At 43.2% G+C, this 17,721-nt stretch overlaps 1 protein-coding gene across 2 annotated transcripts in view; it reads right to left on the minus strand.

The window, feature by feature from the left end:
- Positions 1-17,721, minus strand: part of LLGL1 (LLGL scribble cell polarity complex component 1) — a 110,526-nt gene that overhangs the window by 48,685 nt on the left and 44,120 nt on the right. The window contains exons 3-4 of one of the 2 annotated variants that reach the window (XM_030211773.1): positions 837-918; positions 625-740 (exon numbers count right to left, since the gene is read on the minus strand). In XM_030211773.1, the coding sequence (XP_030067633.1) occupies positions 625-740; positions 837-918 (198 nt within the window). Of the gene's footprint in view, positions 1-609; positions 741-836; positions 919-17,721 lie in introns of both variants that reach the window. The other variant, XM_030211772.1, reaches the window with a different exon arrangement.

Genomic DNA, 17,721 nt, shown 5'->3' on the forward strand with positions numbered 1-17,721 from the left:
GGAAAATGTGGGATACAAATGCAATAAATAAATAAATGTCTGAAAAAGTTGCTTCTGCCCAGCCTGTCCTCCCCCATCAGTCCGTCTGCAAAGGTTTGCCCTCTTACTTCCTCCCCAGTCCCAGCACTCTAAGGCGGATATCCAAGAGCGTCTCTGAAGGCTTCCTCCTACAGAAGACAAACCTTCTCCCACAGCCGTGCACGCTTCTCACCCCCAAATTCAGTGCCACCAGTGGTATGCACAAAGCCATACTATCCTAGACAGCTGGCGTCTGCTTTTATACATAACTGACAGGGCAAAGTACTACGGGGAAGTTTAGTTGAGTCTCCTGGTAGCTCTGCTAGAGGAGCTGCTCCTTCAGACAAATGGTGAGGTAGCAGGTTTAGAGCCTAATTCAAATCAAGATCCTCATTCAGGCCATGATACCTCAGCAAATATGGTACTGTTAAAAAACAAACAGTCAGATATGTAGTGCCAAATGTCTCTTCGGCTTTGGCAATACACTGGATTAGTTGAGGGAAGAGAATAAGACCAGAAGTTTCACTTTTAATATTGACAGGTCAAAAGCCAGCACGACAGGCGTGAGAGAAGAGAAACAGCTTTAAGTACTTGGTGCTCTCGAACCCTGGTCGGCCTGGGAGGGTGAAGTTACGAGTCTCTTCCAAGTGGGAGCAGCCATTCTTCTGGTAGATCTCCCACAGGTGAAGGGTGTTGTCATCAAGCAAAGACAGAAGCCGACCCTAGAGGAAAAACCAAAACAAGGATGTAATATTAACTCTCCCAACATGTCTCCCTGTAGTCAAAGTATGCAGACTCAATGAAAGGGGAAAACGTACCTGTCCAGGTAAAAAGTGCATCTGCGTAACAGTTGCAGTCTCTTTATGAAGGCCTGTAAACTCCACTCCTGGGGCACCATAGCTGTAGAGCGTGAATGTCAAGGGAAAAGTCTAGCAGGTGCGATTTTAATTCCCTCACCTTAGGAAAAAAGACTCAGAACATGCATTTGTGAGCAAGAACAAGGGCAGTCCGTTGCATACCTTAAGACTGAGGAGGCTAGGGCTTTTCAGCTTGGAGAAGAGACGGCCGAGGGGAGACATGATAGAGGTATATAAAATAATGAGTGGAATGGAACAGGTGGATGTGAAGCGTCTGTTCACGCTTTCCAAAAATACTAGGACTAGGGGGCATGCGATGAAACTATAGTGTAGTAAATTTAAAACAAATCGGAGAAAATATTTCACTCCAACACAAACTCTGGAATTCGTTGCCAGAGAACGTGGTAAAGGCGGTTAGCTTAGCAGAGTTTAAAAAGGGGTTAGACGGTTTCCTAAAGGACAAGTCTATAAACCACTACTAAATGGACTTGGGAAAAATCCACAATTCCAGGAACATGTATAGAATGTTTGTACGTTTGGGAAGCTCGCCAGGTGCCCTTGGCCTGGATTGGCCGCTGTCATGGACAGGATGCTGGGCTCGATGGACCCTTGGTCTTTCCCAGTGTGGCATTACTTATGTACTTACACAGTTTGTCTCTTCTCAGGCAACCATTTACACAAACCTGATGTCCCTTGTTCCAATTTTCTCTTTTAGTACCCTCTCTTCATACCTACACACTCATCCTTATTCCCTTCCCCTCATAACCTACTCATTCCCTCCATTTAATCCACCTCCCCCACAATCCCACATCTCTTTTGATCCTTGGGCCTCGGGCTCCCCACTGGGTGTTTCCTTCTCAAGTGTTGCCAGAGCTGACCATGCTAAACATTCTGCCTTGGTGTTAGCCTTATAGTTTGCATCTAATAGGAAGCTGCTTCGTACATTAAAAGTTTCAATAGCCATGGGAAGAGCTGTCCTCCCGAGTCCAAAACAAACTTTCCTGACCAAGAACAAAGCAGTATAAACAAACGTTCTTTACTCTGAGCATTTACCCCGTTTCCAAATGCCTTAATATCCCTTGGTGACAGTCCATTCTATCTCGATCCCTGCCCATCTGTTCCACTTTCTGTCAAGGCCTGTGTCAAAATTGTTTAACCTGGGGTATTTCATAACAAGAGTATACAGCAAGACTAGACACAACCATCTGTCTTACACTTCTCACAACCTGCCATTCCACCGATTCATGAACTCCCTTTTCTTCAGGGCTAAGCTCTGTAGCAACCTAAGTTGTGGCTCCTGAAATGCTACATTAGTTTATCAAACATATAAACGGCAAGTGACCTGACTCACCTGCAAATGCGCAGTAGAGACTTCCCTCTCTGTCCCGCCCTCGCGTCAAGCCGTGATGACGTCAGAGGGCGGAACAGAGAGGGAAACGGAGTTGGAGTCACTGTCGGGCGCTGCCGCCTGGAAACGAACAACGCGAGCACCAACCTCCACCCTCCCCCCCCATCCCCGCCGCTGCTCCCACCCTCCTCCGCATCGGGCCCCCTGCACTGACCTGACAGCGCCTCACCTCCGTGTGGAAGCGCTGCAGGCAGCAGCAGAGCGATCTGCTGCTGCCTGCAGCGCTTTCACACGGAGGTGAGAGGCGCTGTCAGGTCAGTGCAGGGGGCCCCGGCACGGAGGGAGGCGGGAGCGGTGGGGAGGAGGGTAGCTGGAAATCTCGCCCGTTTTTACAGACTTAATGGCTAGTTTATTTATAAAACATTCATACCCCACATTTTCCCACCCACTGGCAGGCTCAATGTGGCTGACATCAGACCGCAAAGGCAAAAATCGCCAATTTTAAATGTTCTACTGGGCAAGAGGATGTACGGAGCTTCAGGGAATTGTGTCTACCTTGTCCAGAGGCTCTGCCCACTTCTGTAGGTGTGGTCTTAAACCGAGTAGTACCACCATCATAAATTGACTTTTGTTCCATATGCAGACCACTGGCATCTTGGTGAAATATCTTGGCGGAAAAGTTTTCCTAGAGCATGCTGGACACGTGCACAAAGGTTTCACCGTAAGAGCAGCTGCTTGTGCACATGTCTAAACAAAAACCGAAACACATCGGCACCCGTTCCGCACCTAAATGAGCCTCACAAATTTTACATGCAGTTTGTGAGGCTCATTTTAAGTGCAGAAGAACAAGTACCAATGTGCACTGACACTGTTTGGACACACAAGACGATGCACACAAAGGTTATGTATAAGTGCACGTGTCCAGCACGCTCTTCCCCTCCCCACCCCCAAAATTAGCTACAAGTTTCTGCTCATAAAATTTGCATGCCATAAGCTTTCTGCATGGCCCAGCAGAATACCAGCCCTATCATCTGCACATGGTTCTATCATGAGCTTCTCTACATGGGCCACAGAAAGAGTTAACAGCAACACGGTGAAAGATCCAAGTGTGGTTTGTTATGGGTTCATTACCTTCGCCCTTGAGACCTGTGAGGATCAGTTCTTCTGTACTTTTGGACTGTTCCACAGAGGGAGTTGATGGAGCACCTACAAGCTGCTCCATGACTCGTCTAGTACGGAGGGGGGGGGGGGGGGGTCTCAAACCAGTCCTTGAACAGACCCAGCCAGTCAGATTTTTTTCCCAGGACATCTACAATGAATATGCATGAGACATTAAGCATGCACTACCTCCCTTGCCTGGAAATTGTTTGGATAGCCTGTAAATCTGACCACTGAACTGCTAGACTAGTTCTACCAGGTATATGTGGCACTTAATCTGACAGTCCCTGCTCCTTGGACCATACAAATTTTCATTTAACTTTCAGCATCCACTTCTTTAAAAGACCTCAATCATGGGCGATTTATTCATGCATGACATGGTAAACAAAGGTTGAAACCAGAAACTATCATTTCCAGTTTTAAGCTGTTGCACTTACAGCTTTCAGTAATCCCCTCCGCACAACCTCCCAATTTAAAAGTCCTGCCCTTATCCTGAAAAAAAGCTTACAGTATGTTAAAGCCATTAAGTTTTGTTGTAAAAAAAACCCAAAAACTCTGTACAAGAGGGGCTGCAAGGCCGTGCTCCATGCAGGGTGCTGCGAGTCTACTACACTTACCCCCTTTTCCCTGGAGCAAGTTGCCAGGCTGCAGCAGTCAAAACCTGCAACACAAATCTTTCAATGATGAAAATGCTTCCAAGCACAGGTGAAAAATTGTGCATTCCTACTCCCAAGGCTGTAAAAAGGTCTAAAATAACCTTCTGGAACCTCTCCCCACCACCCCCACCCCCCCCCCCCAAAAAAAAAAATCTACCCTTTGTGCAAAAGCTGTATTTAATGCATTACAACATGCTGGGGGGGGGGGGGGGGGGGAGTGTTTTGTGCCATTCTATCCAATGGTGTAACAGCAAACCGAAACCCGTAAGCTTAGCTTTCCACAAGACCTATTTCTGGAGCTAGTTAAGTTTAATCTTAATGCATTTAGGGCTTGTTTGGATTCAGCTTGATTATAAAACCTAGCACTTACCAACTAGGATCAAATTTTTTAGTTATGTGATTAAATAGGTAAATAGTTAGTATCAAATCACAGAATCCTGGGGGCAGAGCTCCAGCAGTATGCCAAGAATATACCCCAGACCTACTTACATGTAACAAAAAAAATAAATAAAATATTTAAAATTAAGTTTGGCACCTTTGAAAACAGCTCTAAAGATCTTGAGACCTTCCATGCACAGTACGGCTCCCTGAAAACAATCAGGCACATTACACAGCCATAGCTCAGATGCCTCAGACTTCTGCACAGCTGTTCTTAATCTGCTTGTCCTACCACAGTACAGTTCACATGGGTTGTCTGATGGGCTCTGAAACCACTGCTCTGTTTTGTTAGTAACCACAAGAGGACCCATATGAGATGGTGGGCCTGAGAGGAGCCAATAAAAAAAAAAAGGCAATTAACTGCCTCTCCTTCCTCAGAGCATCCCCCAGCCTACATCACCTGGCATAATACTAAGCACATCTCTCCAAGAAACAGAACAGAGATCAACCTTTGCAAATCTAAGAACACACCATACAGGCAGCCTCGATATCATTTTTACTGCCACAAAACAATTCTTTAAAAGGCCCCTCCCCCTTTTTTAGATGCAAGAGCAAAAGGCTCACTAGGAGGTTGAGGGCTTCGTTCTGTTTCTGTGAGTCTGACGTCCTGCACGTTGTGTACGTGCAGGACGTCAGAGTCAGACTCAGAAGAAACCCAAACGAACGAAAGAAGACGACTTCGGCTGGCGGGGGTTGGGGTCCCCCACCAGCAAAGGTAGGAGACAGTGGGCGGGGGGGGGGGGGGGGGGGCCCTGGCCCCCATGGCAGATACGCCCCTGCTGTTAACTTGTTAAAAGTTAACACGTGTTATGCATTTAACATGTTAATCACGTAATTAACATGTTAAATGGACAGCCCTAATTTTAACACACTGCATTGCTGTATATTGGTTGTAGGATCATTGCCCAAAGATCCAGGTCATTTTAAAACAAGGTCTCAAGTAGCTGCACATCCACTTCTTTTGAGTCACGTTTAAATTTCAGCCTGGTAGCCAAATATGCCCAAGTACCAAGATTTAGCAAGAGCTCAGCCCCGATGTAATGGCACTGCCACTAATCCATGAGCCTTGGCAGAAGCAGAGACTGTCGGCTCTTCTCCTGCAAGACCTAATGTACCCCCTGGCACCAAGAAAGCAGTTTATAATCTCCCAGATAAGGCACTTCAGAGAACTGTATGCTAGTGTCACCTGATTTTTTAACATGTAGCTACCTCTCCTTCTCTGCGCATATCCAACAGACTGCCAAGACCAGTCGCTTCTTCCTCTTCAACATCAGCAAAATTCGCCCTTTCCTCTCTGAGCACACCACCAGAACTCTCATCCACGCTCTCATTACCTCTCGCCTTGATTACTGCAACTTACTCCTCACCGGCCTCCCACTCAGCCATCTATCCCCCCTTCAATCCGTTCAGAACGCTGCCGCACGTCTTATATTCCGCCAGAACCGATATACTCATATCACCCCTCTCCTCAAATCACTTCACTGGCTTCCGATCAGATATCGCATACAATTCAAGCTCCTCCTCCTTACCTACAAATGCACCCAATCTGCGGCTCCTCACTACCTCTCTACCCTCATCTCCCCCTATGTTCCCGCCCGTAACCTCCGCTCACAGGACAAATCCCTCCTTTCATTACCCTTCTCCACCACTGCCAACTCCAGGCTCCGCTCATTCTGCCTTGCCTCACCCTATGCCTGGGACAATCTTCCTTTACCCATACGCCATGCCCCCTCCCTACCCATCTTCAAATCTCTGCTTAAAACCCACCTCTTCAATGCTGCCTTCGGCGCCTAACCGCTTGAGAAATATAGAATGCCCCAATCTATCCACCCTATCAGATTAACTGTTCACTCGTCCTCTAGATTGTTCTCTTGTCTTTTAGATTGTAAGCTCTTTGAGCAGGGACTGTCCTATGTTTAAATTGTACAGCGCTGCGTAACCCTAGTAGCGCTTTAGAAATGTTAGTTAGTACAAACATCTTCCTTGGAGCTGGGAGATCCAGTACTGCCAAGGCAGTGCTCGTCGCCATGAAAACATTTCCTCAAATCTGTCAGTACTGCATTTAATGGCTTAGCAAGAAATCAAGCACAAGTCACTTTATACTTCCATCTTGCAGGTTTTACACGCTGAGGAACTGCCAGGGCTTAATCTTACACAGCCACCAAGCCAAAAAAAATCTTCCAAAGTGCCCATGAACTCCAGCCCAGGCAGCTATCAGGGATATCGTTTATGTTCAGATTTGTGAGCTCTTCCCACACAACTGGGTTTCAAGTAGAGTTCTGTTCACACAACAGTGCAAACAAAAGGATTTATTTCCTCTGTTTTACACAGAATTAGCCTGTAACAAGATCTAGGCCTGGGAAGAGGTAAACAGGACAAAGCTAAGACCTCCCTCCCTGCTCACAATTTCCTTCCAATTATTTGTGCTATGTGAACTAAAACAACAGTACTAGGCTTCCACACCCCCTTTTTTGCTTAGGTCAATGGTTCCCAAACCTGTCCCCAGGCTCCCCAGCCACTCAAGATACCCACAATGAATATTCAGAGATTTGCATGCAGATCTCTCATGAATATCTTAAAAACCTGACTGGCTGGGGAGCCTCCATAACAGGTTTGAGAACCAAGTTAGGCTTTTGGCCTCTAGTTTCAGTGTGCTACTTGCTCTTAACCCAGGTTCCTAACTGCCATAAAGAAGGTTTCCAAACAAGTGTATCGCCTAATGACGTTCAGTATTGTCAAAAATGGGGGGGGGGGGGGGGGGGTGGTAAGAACTGCACAAAAACAGCAATGAGCAAGTTACTGTACATAACTGCAGCTACAATACCAACACCGCATATTTCGAGAGGCATTTTGACCTCTGCTCTGTGGGTGACCCTTAAATGGAAAAGGAATTCAAAAATTAGTGAGAAGTGTTATGGTAAGTCTACAGATGTTAAGCCTACTTAACCCGAGTCTTCAAAAAAAAAAACCTTCATATGCTCATTTGCACACTTACCCACCCCTAAGTACATTACACAGGTTGAATTTTTTTTTTTTTTATTAGAACTCTGTGTCAAGAGATAGGGTGACAGACCTCTCGGCAAACTAGTCACTTGATTTTGAAACTGCACTTCTATATAGTTAGCTTTAATCAATTAAACATCTAAAAAAAAGGTGTATCATTTATTAAAATTTGCTAAGCCACCTAGCTTGAAGACCATAGTGGTTTTACAATACATAAAAAAAAACCAACAGTATGAAAACAACTCCAATCAAAATAGATCAGACATATCACTTACAAGAAAACAAGCAACCAGTCACACAGACATACTTAAGGTCGTCCACCTTCAAGAAGCAGTCAAACCAAAACACCTGCACGCAAAAAAAAAAAAAAAAAAAAAAAAGTTTTAAATGTTTCAATTGTTTAAAAAACATGGTTCCTCAAATCCAGTCCAAGGTCTACAAACCCAACCCAGTTCTCAGGATTTCCACATTGAATATGTATTGGAGCTATTTCAACTCATGCATCCATTGTATACAAATACTACTACTAAACATTTCTAAAACGCTACTAGGGTTACGCAGCGCTGTACAATTTAACATAGGACAGTCCCTGCTCAAAGGAGCTTACAATCTAAAGGACAAATGTACAGTCAGTCAAATAGATCTCGAACTAGATTGTGGAATTCCTAAAAAAAACAGGCTGGGTTGTGGACATCGAGGACCCCTGATTTAAAAAAGAACCCTTGGGTGGGAAGTTTGGAGGGGGTGGTTTCTCTGTCGGGGGAGGGGGGAGAAGGGAGGGGGATTCAAGTTAGTAAGGAAACAAAAGTTTCATGACGGATTAAATGATAATGTTTATAACATGTCAACCTTTTTGGGGTTTGGGGAATATTGTATGTATAGATTTTCCTGTTATGTCATTAATTTAAAAAAAAAAGTGTTAAATCTAAAAAGAACCCTTGGCCTGAATTTCACTGGAGAGTTGGTTCCCCAACACTCAGGCCAAACAAAGGAAGGCTCCTTTGCAAGTAGACTCTGAACCAGCGTTGGGGGGGGGGGGGGGGGGTGGGAATCAATCACTTGATATAAACTGCGCAGGGACTTGAAGAGTGAACAGGGCCTGCAAATAAGACGACATATTATGTAGTGCACTTGCAAGATATCCAATGCACACATGGAGCGGGGCAGCTCGCTGATCAAACACAAACCTGGAGAACACAGCTGGAACAGCACCTAGACAACCAATGCCATCCAGCCCCTGAGTTTCTGCATCAAAAGCTTATCCATGCTGTCCAGAGTGCCATGTTAAAGTGCTCCAATTCTTCTACCTAGGATAGCAAGGTGCTAACGACCACTAGCCTTCTCCCAGGATGTCCTAGTTGAGCCAGAGAGCAGTGTGGTGCCAGGACATAAGGAAGCTCCAGGATTTTTAAGACTAAAAATATTACCATCAGAAGGTGATACAATTATAAGCATAGGAGTTCTCTTCCCCTCCACTTGTCTGCATAGCATCCTCTTAGCACTGCACATACTGCCAGAGCAGTTTTGGCCCAGTTTGTCTAATTACAACTTTTCTCTACCACCCTAGACATATATATATTAACCATACGTCACCAGCTTCCCCACCACGTATGTAACCCGATCTCTTAATCCACATCTGTCTCAAGCATGTGGATCATCTGTCACAGGGGAGGCCTCGCCCCACCTCCCTAGAGTAGGTCACGTCAGGCCATTTCTTCAATGGTACTTAATCCAAAATATCCAGATGTACAAAAAGTTCTGTAATAGTCCCCACGGTTAACATAAGCAAAGCTGCTATCCAAACATCAGGCTTCATGCTCACCGATGAGCGAGGGTTAACTCTAGCCATGCCATGCAGGTTACCAAGTCTTCCTGGAACCCGTTATTGTGTCTCTGATTTTCAGAACTATGTCATTCCATACAGCTGTTACGCTGGTTAAAATGGGTGTGACAAAAACAGGGGACTTGTGACTTATGTGCATGGATGACATTTGTTCCCCAGTGCATTTCCCTTGTTTGGCCAGCAGATGGTGACTGTCTTTGTAAAGCTGTTACGTGACAGTTTTTTCCCCACCTGAGCTGCGAGGTAATTTTTAGTCTCGGTATGGGAGCACACAAGGTAAAATCTGTCCTGAGACCCTGTTTAAGGGCTTTTGAGCAGTTAATTTCCTGAAGCTTCCCAGGCGCAACCCAGGTAGTGACAGTTACTACTACTACTATTTAGCATTTCTATAGCGCTACAAAGCATACGCAGCGCTGCACAAACATAGAAGAAAGACAGTTTTAATATTGATCCTTATTCAGTTACCTGTTATTGACCATTTATTTATTGCATTTGTATCCCACATTACCCCACCTATTTGCAGGCTCAATGTGGCTTACATAGTTTTGTAAACATTGTCATTACAGGATAGCAGATACATTTAGTGTTGTGTAGAAATTAAGTGAGGGAAGAGAGAAGGAAAGGGGTGAGTAGGGTAATTATAGGGGGTGGGTTACTTTTCCATCTGTTTTATATGGTTCACTGTTTTAATTCTGTGACAATAAACCTTGTTTATTGGTTCCGTTGTCCTGGACTTCGTTATGTTCCCTCAAACGTCTGTTCACTTTTTCCAAAAATACTAGGACTAGGGGGCATGCGATGAAACTACAGTTTAGTAAATTCAAAACAAATCAGAGAAAATGTTTCTTCACCCAACACGTAAACTCTGGAATTCGTTGCCGGAGAACGTGGTGAAGGCGGTTAGCTTAGCAGAGTTTAAAAAGGGGTTAGACAGTTTCCTAAAGGACAAGTCCATAAACCACTACTAAATGGACTTGGGAAAAATCCACAAATCCAGAAACAACATGTATAGAATGTTTGTACGTTTGGGAAGCTTGCCAGGTGCCCTTGGCCTAGATTGGCCGCTGTTGTGGACAGGATGCTGGGCTCGATGGACCCTTGGTCTTTTCCCAGTGTGGCATTACTTAACAGTTTATGCTGTTATGAAAGAGGTTTTTATTTTAAATGCCAAAAGATCATCTCGAACCTTCCTTAACCTCCACTTCCCCAATAGCAAAGGCGTGAAATACAAAACGTTACACGCGTCAACCTTTTCTCACAAGAGCATGCAGTTTTGGAATACACTGCCGCGCAACCTAAGAACAGCCAACGAGCAAGCTTCCTTCCGCAGATTATTGAAGACCCATCTTTTCGAACAAGTCTACGGAAAAAAACAAAACACAAAGTCCATACTTACTGTTCAATAATGCATCGTACATTCATCGCAGAACTCCCACTCCCAAATTATCACATCACTCATACCTTTAATCACAGAAAGTTATAAACCAAATGACTTCACGTCTTTTATCGCCCCTAAACTACCATTGCTTCCTTCCAAAGTTGCAATGCCTATGTCCCATTAGTACATCCCTAACGACACCTCAACTGCTTCGCTTAACCCTGCATAATCTTATCTCTAACTATCTGTAACAAATTGTATTTCCAACATTCAAATCATATTGTAAGCCACACTGAACCCGCAAAAAGGTGGGAAAATGTGGGATACAAATGCAATAAATAAATAAAATAAATATATATACATACATACACATATTCACACACATACATACCGCTTACTTTCCCTGATGCATCTAGACAGACTCATCTGAAGTGTAAAAAGTTTGACCTTTCGCCAAAAAATGTCCAAGTGCAAGATTTCAACTACAGTTTCCATGTGGAATGTATTTCCTTGAATTTCCTTTTTGACCCTGCACAACTGCAGTTTTTTGGAGGGGAAAGGAGATCCGATTTCAGGGCGTTAAGAACATGATTGCATTCAGGTTATGAGTAATGTGAAAGGCAATATCCCACATAGTTCTTAAGTACCTATTTTGTGATTACATATCTAATCTTCTCTTAGTGGAGGGACTTATTCCTCAAGTGCTAAATTGAGGGTAATTTTAGATTCTACATTTAAAAAAAACAAAACAAAACGTTTGTTCTTGTGCCTTCTTATACAAAGATTAATAAGACAAGTGTTAAACTCAATAAATATAACATTTTGAAGTAATGCAAGTTTTTTGTTTTTATAGCTAACAATGCTTCATCACATTAAAAATTTTGGAACCTAAGTATTTTCAGGTTACTGTACAGGCAACGTAATTTTAGATTGCAATGTTACATATCTAGGTATTCCAGAGAAGCAGGTTAAAAAAAAATCCTTTTGGGTGTGGAGAAACAAACTTCATACCTTAGCCACATTTGAACATAGGTATGCTAAACGCGCTCCCAGGAGGATGAAGCAGTTTCGTGAAGTATGGGGAGCGTATATTGATTCTTTGCCGCATAGAGCACGAAGCCTGCTGCTAAATGCTGGGTGAGAACAGCCAAAACACGGTGTAGAAGCCCCACGGCTTAGTTTAACATATCCAGGAACTTCTTAGAGGACTGGAGGTGGTTGGCCTAATTGTGGGTCCCTTCCCCCCCTCTCTTTTTTTTTTGTTATTTGTTGTTTTTTTGTTATTTGTCTGGTGTTTGATGTGATTGAATAATTGGGGTTAAGATAAGACGACTTGGAGGAGGGAAGCAGAGAGGACCAACAACTACACAGGATAGCCCTGGACCCTTATTACATACATCAGCAGGTCCCAATACCTACGGTGGAGCTGAGGGGAAGGGATCTGGAGGATTGGACTTACATTAATTAAAAGGGGACTGTGATAACAGATAAGGGAATTAAAGATGATACATGAGGGAGCATATAATTGGAATTTTCTGATATGCGGCCGGACGATAGGAATATCCTAAATAAATAAAACTCCACCCACATATAAAATTGATATACCTTAATGTTCTCTTGCTATTGTTCTATCGCCCTATCTTTTCCCCATTGTAACATTCCATTGTTTCTACGCCCCTAACGATGTTTTGACTTGACTTTGTCTTCCCATAACTCCTCACAATGTAACCCAAAATCGTACTGTAACACATTGTATTTCCATCATTCACAATGTATTGTAAGCCACACTGAACCCGCAAATAGGTGGGAAAATGTGGGATACAAATGCAATAAAAAATAAATAAATATGATTCTGGACGGTCAGACATGAATACCTCAGAGTTCAGCTGGTGTATCGGTTAGACACTTTACATCCAACTAGCTCCCGTGTTTGCTAAATGGGTAGGATTGGGTGGGGAGGGGAGGTTACCAGAGGGGAAGAGGGATTTGTTAAACGTTAGAATCGTACAAACCGTTGTAGGGATACTGGGGGAGGATATGGTTCCAAACGGGAGGGGGGGGGGGGGGAATTTGATGATCCCACAATATATTTGGCATTGAAGAACATATATGAATATTTGGTCTTGTGTTTGTGTGTGAAATCAGCAATTGTACTGTCATCCATAAAAACGTTGATACCTAATATAAGCAAAGGGGGGGGAAGGGGAGAAAATGTTAAAAGTTTGATGGATAAAACCTATTGACGTTTCTCTTTTGCTTGAGACCTCTGATTTGGAATTGGCGACAGCTGCCACCCTGGTGGCGACTGTCGCATTGATTCCTGACAAAAATTGGATTTTCCGTAATAAGGATAAACCCTTTTTGGGTTTTAAAGTAATGTTATTTCCTGACGTCTCCAAGGAGACGAGACGACGGAGGAAACAATTTTTGCTCTTCAAGCCTGGGGTTCTGCACTTGGGGGGTACCTTCTTTTTAAGATACCCCTGCAAGTGCATAATCAGGCTAGGGGGAAAAAAGTATGTCTTTACTGAACCTGGACATTTATCTTTGCTAATCACCTCAGCTAAGACGGAGAAGCATTAAAGATAATGTATAGTTCCTAATAGAGAAGGATTTCCTTGTATAGTTCCTGAGTTATAGTTCTCTCTAAATTTAAATTCATGGTCATCGATAACACACTGAAACCTTCTGCTCAGTGTGCTGCTGCGGCTAAGAAAGCGAATAGAATGTTGGGTATTATCAGGAAAGGTATGGAAAACAGGTGTGAGGATGTTATAATGCCGTTGTATCGCTCAATGGTGCGACCGCACCTTGAGTATTGTGTTCAATTCTGGTCGCCGCATCTCAAGAAAGATATAGTAGAATTGGAAAAGGTGCAGCGAAGGGCGACTAAAATGATAGTGGGGATGGGACTTCCTCCCTATGAAGAAAGACTAAGGAGGCTAGGGCTATTCAGCTTGGAGAAGAGACGGCTGAGGGGAGACATGATAGAGGTATATAAAATAATGAGTGGAGTGGAACAGGTGGATATGAAGCGTCTGTTCACACTTTCCAAAAATACTAGGACTAGGGGGCATGCGATGAAACTACAGTGTAGTAAATTTAAAACAAATCAGAGAAAATGTTTCTTCACCCAACGCATAATTAAACTCTGGAATTCGTTGCCGGAGAAAGTGGTGAAGGCAGTTAGCTTAGCAGAGTTTAAAAAGGGGTTGGACGGTTTCCTAAAGGACAAGTCCATAAACCGCTACTAAACGGACTTGGAAAACTCCAAAATTCCAGGAACAACATGTATAGAATGTTTGTACGTTTGGGAAGCTTGCCAGGTGCCCTTGGCCTGGATTGGCCGCTGTCGTGGACAGGATGCTGGGCTCGATGGACCCTTGGTCTTTTCCCAGTGTGGCATTACTTATGTACTTATATGTCTTATATTGCTGAAAGTGTAAAGATTTATTTGCTCTCTTATTTTTTTCTTTTTCCTGTTTAAAAATTATTTGTCAATTGATGCTTTCCTAAACAAGATGGTTTCTTGTAAAAATTGTTTAAATGAATAAATAATAAATTAAAAAAAAAAAAAAAAGTTTGACGACGGACTGTAGTACATAGTTTTAAGGTGTTCATGTTTGTTTTTGAAACTATTCATATTCATATTATTGGATGTATTTCATTTGAACTGTCATCAATAAAAATGTTGAAACAAACAAAAAACAACCCCCACACACGCATTTGTAGAAAATGTAGTGGGCAAATTAATAGGGGAAGTCGTTTGTCTGAACATGTTACTCCATTTTTAAAAAATTTAAATTGGCTCCCCTGTAAATTAAGATTGCTCAATCATCAGGAGATGGAAGTTTAGTCAAAATCTTGTAGGTAGGCAGGGGCCAAACCATAAACAAAACCACCCCCCCCCCCCCAAAAAAAAAAAAAAAAAAAAAAAAAGAGACGGCTCTTGGTTCCTAGTATGTTGCCTGAAAGACATGTGAAGGGGCATTTTTGCTACGTCATTTAAATTTGATTTTGGATGTTGGGGGGGGGGGGGACACACACAAAAACACACTATTGGGATGTATGAAGATCAGCATTCTTAGATGGCCTCAGCCATCCCAGCAGAACAATGGAATACCTTAAGGGGACACTGCAGTGTAATTTCACATTAAAGGACCCAAGTATACATGTACGGTTAGCCCCTCCCAAAAAGTAATTCCTACTATACACCTCTACAATAGCCCTATAGCCCTTACACCTGCAAGTATCACCTATACGTAGATATTTAGGGCTTTTTGGAGGGCTCATATTCCACCATAAGTACCAGTTAGTGGGATTATGGGCCTGGGTCCCTCTTCTCTACGGTCCACTGCACTGACCTCTAAGCTATTCCAGGGACCTGCTTGCTGCTCTAATAGGAACGGTCATTATATTGTTCCGAAGCTGTCAAAGCCTGGTAGGTGCTGTCACATCTTAGGGGTCTTGGAAGGGGCCGTCAAGGGAGTAAAGGAGTTATATGCCTTAATCCCTCCAGTGGTTACTTGGTTATTTAGGGAACTTCTTGGTTACTTAGTCTGGACTGAAACAGGTCTAGCCAAAAACAAATTTTGGCCCTAAACAGTTTTCATCATTTCAGAAAAACACTTATTTTGGGTCTGTCCATGTCCTGTCCAACGTGTAGCAAAGAGAGGGAGCAAAGTACAAAAGTCCAAAAAGCAAAAGTACCAGGAGCCTTCAAAAAAAAAAAAAAAAAAAAAAACGGGGGGGGGGGGGGGGGGGGGGGGAATAAAACCTTTAATCATGTGTTTTGAGGAACAAATCTTTGAATGGACCCGACACAGTCCGTGTTTCAGCACTGAGCACCTGCGTCAGGGGTCACGAAGTATAAGAGTATATACTGCTGTATTATTGATAAAGCAATATGCTGTACCGCTGTGTTGTCCCTAACGGTGTCTGATCATATAAATCCTGAAGAATAAAAAAAAACCTATTTGTTGAATTCACAAATATGAGATGCAATGTGTAGCTGATTAAACCAAAAAAATGCTTCAACATGGAAAAACACTCCAATGCCAAGACTCAACATCAATCCACACAAAATATCTTTCCTGTTCAAAACATACCGCCACCCCCTTTCCCCCCCAACATGCCCCTTGAAATTTGCATGAACTGTGGAGCAAAAATGTCTAAGATCAGGGCGTTGAAAATCACAACTTGAACCTTTGAGAAAACTCCTGCCACCTTGTGACTTTTTGGATGTTTTGAGTTTTGAAAGTGAGCCCTTTAATATGACTGATTGGAAGAGGAGCAGAACTTTGGAATTCCTTAACTTCAGAAGTTAGATTAACAATAGACCGAGTTTCGACATTTAAAGGCCCACTAGTGTTAAAAGTTAAAAAGCACGTGCTAAAAGTTAGTGCGCCTTTGTAAATAGGGCCCTTAGTGAAAATCCCGCTTTTTCAAAAATATTTTGATCTTGAATCCTGCCCTTGGGAATTGAACTTGTGTGATTTTTATCTTGTAACATGCTGAATTGATTTGGATAGATCTCAACTTTGGGTTTTTTTTTTTTTTTTTAATTGATTGTCCTCCATCTAGAACTTGATAGTAATGTCGATTGTAAATGTCAAAATTTAATAGCCTGAAAACCTGGTCTGTTTGCAGCTCTCAAGGACTGAACTTAGATAAGCCTGTTCTAAACTCTATCATGAAAAAAGCTGAGAGCCATGCATTTAAGCAGCAACAGAACAAGATCCAGTCCCGTCACATTAAAAAGGCATGTTCCAGAATGTGGCATCATATCCAGATAATCTCTTTTTTTTTTTTTTAAGCAGACAAAAGGAGTCAGCCTCTACTTGGCTCAGGTGGGCTCTCATGTTAGCATTCCTGTTAAGTTAACTTGGGTCCTTGCCCTTACATAACCCAAAAAGTGTTCAATCCAACACTTTTGGAAACCAGTGCAAACATTTATTGTTGGCAATTTCCATCCCATGGCCTACTTCCAGTAACTAAGGTGCAGGCTGTATTTATTGTACAGCCTGAAGTCAACATAGTAACATACATAGTAACATAGTAGATGACAGCAGAAAAAAAAAAAAAAAGCCTTTTAATTTTTGTTGCTGAAAATGGATGTGCGGCAAAAATCAAAACTGCCGCACGTCCATTTTGGGTCTGAGACCTTTACCACCAGCCACAGACCTTGCGGTAAAGAATTTGGACGGTAGTGACCTACGTGCGTCAGATGCCACTTGGCGCGCTTCTGAAAATAAAAACTATTTTGTGGACGCCTGCCAAAAATGAAATTACCTAAAGAGCCACGCGGTAGTCAGGCGGTAAGTCCATTTTGCCGCGCATTGGGCTCGCATAGAACCTTACCCAGCTTAGTACAAGGTGCCCTAAATTTTTTAGTGCCCATCTGAACTTGGACATGAGGATTTTAGGATCTATTAAAGGACTTAATACTTTTACTAAGCCGCATAAGTGTCTATGAACTCCCAACAATTTTGAGTTACCGCTCAGCTACCGCATGGCCCTTGCGTCTGCTACGCGCACCAGAAAATATTTTTTATTTTCTGGTGAATGGGCAGTAATTGGCATTTTATGCAGATAGACCGGTTACCGAATGAGACCTTACTGCTAGGTTAATGGCTGGCGGTAAGGTCTCAGACCCAAAATGGACCCATTTTCGGCAAAAATTTTAAAGGCATTTTTTTTTTTTACAGGTGCACTGAAAAATAATTCTGCGCGTGCCCAACACACACACCTACAGTACCGCAGACCATTTTTCAGCGCAGCTTTGTAAAAGGGCCCCTGAATGAAAACATGGGAAAAACTTATAGGGGAGAAAATGACACACACATGATGGATGTTCCAATCTATATATATAAAAGGCACTTTGAAGCCTCAAGCTGGAAACTTGAGGCGCCCGAGATATCCGGTTTGGCCTGCAGGCTCCAGTCACTGTAGCTCCGCCCTCGCTTCAAAACGCGATGATGTTGAGGGCGGGGCAGCCCTTGTGTCAAAACGATGACGTTGAG

This window comes from Microcaecilia unicolor, chromosome 8, assembly GCF_901765095.1.
Source record: "Microcaecilia unicolor chromosome 8, aMicUni1.1, whole genome shotgun sequence".
Classification (NCBI taxonomy): domain Eukaryota; kingdom Metazoa; phylum Chordata; class Amphibia; order Gymnophiona; family Siphonopidae; genus Microcaecilia; species Microcaecilia unicolor.